Source organism: Pieris brassicae, chromosome 4, assembly GCF_905147105.1.
Source record: "Pieris brassicae chromosome 4, ilPieBrab1.1, whole genome shotgun sequence".
Lineage (NCBI taxonomy): Eukaryota > Metazoa > Arthropoda > Insecta > Lepidoptera > Pieridae > Pieris > Pieris brassicae.
The window spans coordinates 11280661-11288510 of NC_059668.1; the positions used below are offsets into that span (position 1 = coordinate 11280661).

General features: G+C 51.2%; 1 protein-coding gene across 1 annotated transcript in view; it reads left to right on the plus strand.

The window, feature by feature from the left end:
* The window catches only part of LOC123708187 (vacuolar protein sorting-associated protein 13D), a 29886-nt gene extending 23138 nt beyond the window's left edge, over positions 1 to 6748 (plus strand). The window contains exons 54-68 of the mRNA XM_045658742.1: positions 1717 to 1923; positions 2000 to 2221; positions 2295 to 2485; positions 2562 to 3005; positions 3086 to 3200; positions 3278 to 3458; positions 3537 to 3703; positions 3784 to 4017; positions 4103 to 4290; positions 4621 to 4768; positions 4844 to 5026; positions 5117 to 5291; positions 5363 to 5494; positions 5568 to 6012; positions 6088 to 6748. Of these exons, the coding sequence (XP_045514698.1) occupies positions 1717 to 1923; positions 2000 to 2221; positions 2295 to 2485; positions 2562 to 3005; positions 3086 to 3200; positions 3278 to 3458; positions 3537 to 3703; positions 3784 to 4017; positions 4103 to 4290; positions 4621 to 4768; positions 4844 to 5026; positions 5117 to 5291; positions 5363 to 5494; positions 5568 to 6012; positions 6088 to 6292 (3237 nt within the window). The 3' untranslated portion in view covers positions 6293 to 6748. The remainder of the gene's footprint in view (positions 1 to 1716; positions 1924 to 1999; positions 2222 to 2294; positions 2486 to 2561; positions 3006 to 3085; positions 3201 to 3277; positions 3459 to 3536; positions 3704 to 3783; positions 4018 to 4102; positions 4291 to 4620; positions 4769 to 4843; positions 5027 to 5116; positions 5292 to 5362; positions 5495 to 5567; positions 6013 to 6087) is intronic.
* The last annotated feature ends 1102 nt before the right edge of the window (positions 6749 to 7850 follow it).

Consider the following 7850-nt stretch of genomic DNA (forward strand, 5'->3'; position numbering starts at 1 on the left):
ACATCTGTATGGATGTCTGGAATTAGTAGAATAAGTATGAGCTGCTTTTTGGCAATAATAGGGTTAAGACGTTTGAGAAAGAGTTCCTTAAATAGTTTTGCTATAACAGATAACAGTGAGCCTGTAAGGCGTGACTTCGTGTGGTGGTTTTCCTGGCTTGAGAATCATTATAACTTCCGCAACTTTCCACATATTGGGAACATATTGAAGTCGAAATAAGGCATTAATTAAGGTTGTCATTTTAACTACGGCTTTAGAGGCGAGATGCTGTAGTATTTCACCCGTAATTAAAATATCAAAGCCTGGCGCCTTCTTTTTAGTTAAAACTTCTTTTGGTGTGACTAGAAGTGAATTCACCGTCAAGTGAATCTTCTTCATCGATTTGAAATATATTTTCTAGATGATCAGAAAACCTCTTATCTTTTTGTATGTTACTGCAGCCAAATTCCCATTTGACTCTCGTAACTGAGGAATATGTGTTTTTTGATATTTCTTATTGCTTTACAGATGGAGTAGTTGGTGGAACCATCAGAAGTTAATTGGTTTAGGTATCTCTTTATTGAAGTATCTTTATGTACTTTAATCTCTCTCCTCAGTTGTTTAGTGAGGTTATTCAGATGTATTTTGTCTTCAAGACATCTTGTTGAATGCCACCTTTTTCTTTGAGCTCGTTTTGTCTTCATCAGACTTTTAATCTCTTCTGGGATGTAGTTGTTTTGTACCTTTTCTCGTAAATTTTGGAGTATTACTCCAAGCAGATTGTTGGATGATCTTTATAAATTTATTTACTTCTAATATTAATTGTTCTGAGTCTTTAAAGGTACTCTTAGGTCTACCATATTCATAAGGGTCTTAGCTAATTGGTAGTAAGATTGGTGAGTGATCTGAGTTCATATCATAGGCTTACTCTATTTGCAGAACATTTGGTGATACTTCTCTAAATATTAAGAAATCTATAAGATCTGGTATTTTATTCTTGTCTGTTTGCCAGTATGTGGGCTTTCCTGTCGAAATTGCATCACATCTCAAATCTTTCATAGCATTGAACAGTTATTTTTCTTTAGTCGATATTAATCTTGATCCCCAGTAGTTCGAGTATGGTAGTACGTAGTCGGTATGTTTTGCACTGAAGTCGCCCTCCAACACGAATGTATTTCATAATACTACGAAATTACGTATATAGTAGGGTTTTGTACTGGTCGTACTTAAGTGCATGTCTTGGTGGGGAGTAAATAGATGATATTGTTAATGGACACTGCTGAACCATAAGAATATAGAAATAATGTATCAAGGCACACAAATATTTAATAAATTGCCTTCCAGTTTAAAAGAAATTAATTATATGTATTTAAAAATTTAAAAAAAATTACTTCGTCTAAGAAATTATTACTATTTATAAGTCCCACAATGCGTGTTGTAACATCGACGACTACCTGCACCTTAGTAAAAAAATATTGTAAATATTCTTAGCAACTACTAAATTAAATGTTTAATTTATTTAGCTTATCTTAAAATAGTTTCAAAACGATGTTCATTACTAACCTCTAAAATGTCTCACTAAGTGAATGAAATTCTTTGAGAAATAAAGTATCTATAAATGCAGATACCGGACCCACGTTGGTCCTCACTGCCCGAACGTAATAATAAGCGGTGATATATGGACAACCCACTAAAATAATAATTTCTAAAACGAATTTCGCTATTCTGTGGACGTAGGTGTCGATATCGGCGGCTTACTGGCTGGTGAACCGTACGGGGCTACCTTTGGTGTTCCGGGCGGAAGGCGGCGGAACGGAGGCGGCGGGGCAGTTCGGCGAGCACGAGGTGGCGCGCATGGTGGCACCGCTGCCCTTCGCTTTCGCCGATGGAGACGGGCCTACGCTGAGCGTGCGTCTCGGCACCGCCGTCGTGGCCAACCCCGAGGTGAATTCATTCGGCCCGTGTGTTGATCCACCGGAACCCTAGCGAGACGGGCGGTAACGGATTCATCGCATTCCAGTGGTGCTCTCCGTTCGGCCTGGGTCCGGGCATCACGGTGAAGCGATTGGAGGGGCGCGGCGTGGGGGGCGAGGAGCGCGCCTTCACCGTGGGCGTGAACGTGCGCGCCGCGCGAGGCCGCCATCGACGGACCGACGTGGTGACCTTCACGCCGCGCTACCAGATTCACAACAATACCTCGCGCACGCTGCAGTTTGCGCAGAAGTGCAGCGCGACCACGCTCGTGAGTAGTCGGTCTGTTTGACTTTTAAGACGCTTCAATTTGAAATACGTAACGACTCTCGGCTCTTCGAAAGACCGACCCTGGCGCGGCGGCGACCCACGTCTTGGCGGTGGCGGGCTGCTGTCTGCCGTGGCACTGGGCGCGCTGGGACCGCTCGCCGTTGCTGTGCGCCAGGGTGCTGGCCGCGGCCACGCACGAGCCGCTCACCGCGTGGAGCGGGGGATTCAAGATAGACTCGCCGAGAAGCCTACACGTAGCGTGCAGGTATCGAATAACAAAGCCACCTCTATGTCTAACCGACGCCGACTCGTATCGCATTGACCGCGCCGTCGCTTCGCAGGGAGAGCGGGGGCTCGTACCAAATAATGCGCGCCGAGGTGGTGCGACAGGGAGCGGCGCTGCTCGTGGTCGTGTCGGACGCCGAGTGCGCGCCGCCGCCACTGCGCATCGACAACTACTCGCCCGTGGCTATCATGTACCACCAGGTGGGATGCGCCGAGGAAAGCGTGGTGCGCTCGGGGGGACGAGCGCGCTGGGCGCTGCCCGAGCCGGAGGGCGAGCGGGGTGTGGCGCTGCGGGCGCCGGGCGGCCCTCGCCTTACGCTGCCGCTGGACGCGCTGCACTCCACGCACGCGCTGCTATACCAGAACTTTATCTACGTATCGTTCGCGGCCACCGCGCCCGTCGACGCTGCCCTGCCCGCCCGCGACGCCCCCGAGCTGGTGCTGGAGGTGCCGGTCGGCTCGACCCGCGTCCACCTCGCTCCCAAGCGCCACGGAGACAGGTGCGTCTCCGAACGGTTTATACGATAAGTAGAGTAAGACTTTAAATAATGCTAAGGACTCTTCGATTCGTTTTTCCTAGGTCGCAACTGTGGCGCCGGGGTCCCAACGGGCAGTTGATCCACGAGGGCAGTTCGCCGCCGCAGCCTACGGACGCCCGATTGTCGGACGAGACGACCGTCTCGCCTCACGTTATGGTGATAAATCTCGCACGTTCGAGTGAGTTGAACGCGTTTTGTCGAAATTCGCGTAAACGATTCGACGTTCGTTTCAGGTGCTGGACATCGAGGGCGCGGCGCCTCGGCCGGGGCTCAACTCGGCGCTTGTGCTTCGCCGTGCGGACGGAAGACGGGCGTCGACCCAGGCCTGGCGGCTGCTGCCCGACGGCCGCATGGCTTGCGCGCACAGAAACCTCTGCGTGCAGCCCGTGGGCGGACTGATGGCGCTCGCCCCGGGTACGCCGATGTCTATTTGTGTAATATCTATTCAAATTTAACGAGCGTGAGATTTTTATTATTTTGCTTTCGTTATAGGAAGCCGCGTAGTCCTGGGCCTGAGCGGCGGACGAGAAGGCGCGGCCGTGTCGGGCGAGCAGCGGGTACGCTGGCGCACTCTGAGACCCGGTTCCGGCCGACTCAGCGTCACGCTCGCCGCGGACGGGCCCACTCGGCTCGTTCGCATCGTCGACACCGTCGCCACGGTAACGCTCCGTACTCCGCGTACCGAACTGGACGTTCTCGAACGTTCATCGTCGATTCTAAAGCTCTCGATCGCCGGTAGGAACCGCCGCCGTCGATGGAGAGCCTCGGGGAAGAGGAGCGAGAGGAGCGGGGCGAGGCGGAGTCGGCGTGGGAGTGGGGCGTGACCGTGCGCCTAGAGGGCGTCGGCGTCTCTCTGGTGTCGCGGGCCGAGCTGCTGTACGCTCACTTCGCGGCCGTACGCGCAGACTTCGGTCGGGACCGCGTGGCCTTCCGCGTCGCGCTCTCCGTGCACGACATGCAGTGGGACAACCAGGTGCGTCGAAGTTCCAGCCCGAGGTCGATTCGGCTCCGGCCGTTCGGTACGGCCAGTGTTAATTTGGAATCGTTCTTCGGTTCAGCTGCCGGGGACGCCGAGCCCGGTGTTGCTCTACTGTCTGCCGGATCGCAACGAAAGCGGCGCCGCGCCCCTTCCCGCACTGCACGCCGCCGTCGAGTTGCAGAGGGCGGCACCGGCCCGATACAACGCGCTTTATTTCACGCACTTGCTGGTCGCTCTCCGACCCATCGCCGTGCGACTGGAGGAGAGGTGACATAACGACTATGTCTTAATAAGTGTTAGCAATATACAGACACACGAAGACCTCTAGTCTAGCTTGTTTTGGACAAAGATGTCTATAAAATTCACTACATCGGCGTCGCGAAGGTAAAAGGACGACAACAGGTGGATTGTTCCATATTCACCACTTCTTTCCAAAACATTCCAAAATTCAAGTCAGACACGGACATTTGCTATCACGACATTATTAGACTGATGAGGTCAGCTACTAATAATAATAGTTAGTAAAGTCTTTTCTCAGTGCATCATGTTTCAAACAAATAATAATTAGAACGGGTCATAACGAAGGTCGGGTCGCAGGTTGATGCTGCTGTTGTGGGAGTGGCTGCAGGTGTCGGAGGGCGCCGAAGAAGAGGCCGCGGACGAGGCCGAGTGGGTGACGCCGGAGCACGCCCCGCTGCACGCCACGCGGTACTACTTCGCGCTCATCAAGCTGCTGCCGAGCCAGGTGAGTCTTCCGGAGACAGTGCGGTGGCGACGCGATGTCGACACCGACGATGACCACGCTCGTCGTTCGGCCCAGATCCGCCTCTCCATGTTCACTGCCAACAAGCTGGAGGGCGGCGCGGCGAGTCTCAAGCGGCGCTTGGGGCTGACGCTGATCCGCTTCGAAGACGCGGCCGTGGAGTTGGAGCCGTTCCTGCGCGCGCATGCCTTCGACACGGCGCCGGCCCTCGCGGCGCAGGTGTCGCAGCACTTCAAAGACGTGAGTTCTCTTACGTCTCTCGTAAAATAGTCTCGATCGTGGTTCGATCGGGGATGTTTCACCTTTACCTTTGCGTCCCTCTTCCACCAGGAGCTGAAGTGGCAAGCCGCCAAGATCTTGGGTTCGGTGGATTTCCTGGGCAACCCGCTCGGATTCGTCGCGGACGTCTCGGAGGGAGTTTCGGGTTTGTTGCTCGAAGGAAACGTGGCCGCGCTGCTTCAGAATCTCACCCACGGCATATCGAACTCCGCCGCGAAGGTCACAGGTGACGAAAACGCTCATAGTCGTTCGTCGACGCGTTCGTCACGGGAGTTCACAGTCGAATCCAAACTTCAGAGACGCTGGGCGACGGGCTGGAGCGCGTGGTCTGCGACGAGGCGCACGAGGAGACGCGCCGAAGGATCCGTTCCGGCGCCGCCGGGTCCAGGGTCGCTGCGGGACTGCGCGGCCTCGGTCTCGGAATACTCGGTACGGACCCTCAAATCTCCATTCGTCGTCGCGAGCGAGTGTCTCGAATCACGACAGTCTCATGTTTCGGCAGGCGGAATGACGTCGCTGGTGAAGCACACCTATGAGGGAGCGACGGCCGAGGGCCTGCCCGGGTTCATAGCCGGGGTGGGCAAGGGCATCGTCGGGACGGTGACGAAGCCCGTGATCGGCGTGCTGGACCTGGCCGCCGAGACCGCCGCCGCCGTCCGCGACTCGAGCCGGCGCGGGCTGCGCGGCGGTCGCGGCGCCGGCGGCGAGCGCGTGCGTCCTCCCCGGGCGCCGGCTGCCGCCCTGCTGCCGCGTTACGACGCCGAGGACGCGCGCGCCGCAGCCACACTCTACGCGCTCAACGGCCGCGACCACTCGGAGCGGTTCCTGGCGCATCGCATCGTGCGCGACACGCCGCACGATATCCGCGCGCTGCTCTCCGACTCCTACTTGCGGATATTCACTTGCAAAGGCTCCGCGCCGCAGATCGTCATGGAGACGCATCTCGGGTGAGGGGCGACGGCGCTCGCGGGCGACCTCCGGGCGACGAGCGATTCCGACTGACGAGAGCTTTCCTTCGGCAGTAACCTGGTGTCGTGCGCTGCGGTGACGGCGGAGGGCGCCCACTTCGTGGAGCTGGGCGTGCGCGGCGCGGCGGCCGAGGGGCTGCGCAGGCCTCGCGTGCAGTGCGACTCGCGCGCCGTGGCACGTTGGCTGGCCCGCCACGCCGCACACGCGCGGCAACTGCACCACGACCGCACGCACACCTTGGCGCCGCTCGACCTTTAGGGCCGCTCCGATTAACTTTTAGCTTTAATCTGACGCAGTGTCATTTCCGCTCATCATGTTATGTACATTACATGAGTAACCGCTCGAAGCCAAGAGCACAAAAGCACAGTCATGAAGAGCGCAGAAGTGAAAAAATAAAATATTTTCAATTTTTCGTGTAGGTTTAATATTCGTCTGTTCCCACTTTCTCGCGTGCGTTTAGCGTTCAATAAATAAATAATAGGCAATCGCTTTGACATAAAAATAGTCTTAAGACAATTTAGAAATATTTCTCAGTCGACTGAAATGGATATGGTCGATAATCGCCAGTGATACGTTTTATATAAGATAATTAATTGGTTCATGGGAAGCGAGAAGTAACTGCTGCCAAAAAATATTAAATCGCTATGATGGACGATATATTAGCAATAATTGAATAGTTATGACTTGTAAGATAATACAATATTATTACGTTGATGTGTTTTTTATTTACAAGTTGTTTATCTTTAATGTTACCCTTAAACTTTATTTTCAATAAATCAGTAGAACTAGGCACGTTTCCTACTGTGTGGAAGAAAGCTAAGAATCATACCGATTTTTAAAAAGGGTGAGACAAAGAGGGAAAACAAATTAATTGTATATTTAAAAAAGTTGGATTACTTATATGGTAATGGAGGGGGGTTACTAAAATGATTAGCATCATATTTGACAGATAGAACTCAGTTTGTGGTATAAAATTGCAATCATACACTTCCACCTCAGATGTTCCACAAGGTTCTCATCTTAGCCCTCTCCTATTTACTCTTTTTGTAAATGATATAGGGTCGTTTGTAAAATACAATATGAAAATTTTTAAAGTAATTAATAGCGCTCGAGATGTGGAGTTATTGCAAAGTGACGTCATATGTATACATAGGTGGTGCGATCATAACAAAATGGTTCTAAATGCCAAAGGATGTTCGCAGATTATTATTTCTAAAAATAATATTGGATTCAATCCCGATGACTTCTGTCACCTTCAAATCAATTGTTTTTGCCAACCGCGATGGCTGCTAGCGCCATCTAGTATATGATAAAGAAACAATAGTTTATTTACAAATATGTATACTAAAACCTATGCTAAGAGCTTTAAGCTAGTGTTATAATGACATTCCACCCCTATCAAAAAATATCAATTGACATATAATGGTTATAATATGGTCGCATATAAACTGGAAATATCATGTAGGTTAGATTAAAATTGTCTCGATTCGCATATGCACTTGGCGAAGTTAAAAAAATCCACAGATATGAAAACAGCTCTAGTCACCTACTACACATATACACACTCATGTATGAGCTATGGTGTTAACTTATGGGGTAACAGTGTAGATGCCACTGCCAAAAAAATGAAGCATGTAAATTTATTCGTAAATATCCTAATATGTATAAAAAAGGGAAGATACAAAAACCCTTTATTCACTTAACCTTCTCGTCAAAACCAACTGATTCCACCTAAAATTACATCAATCAGGTCCATTGACCTCCTCAATAAAAATATATAACAAAATACCAGAAAATTTGAAGAATGAAACAAATA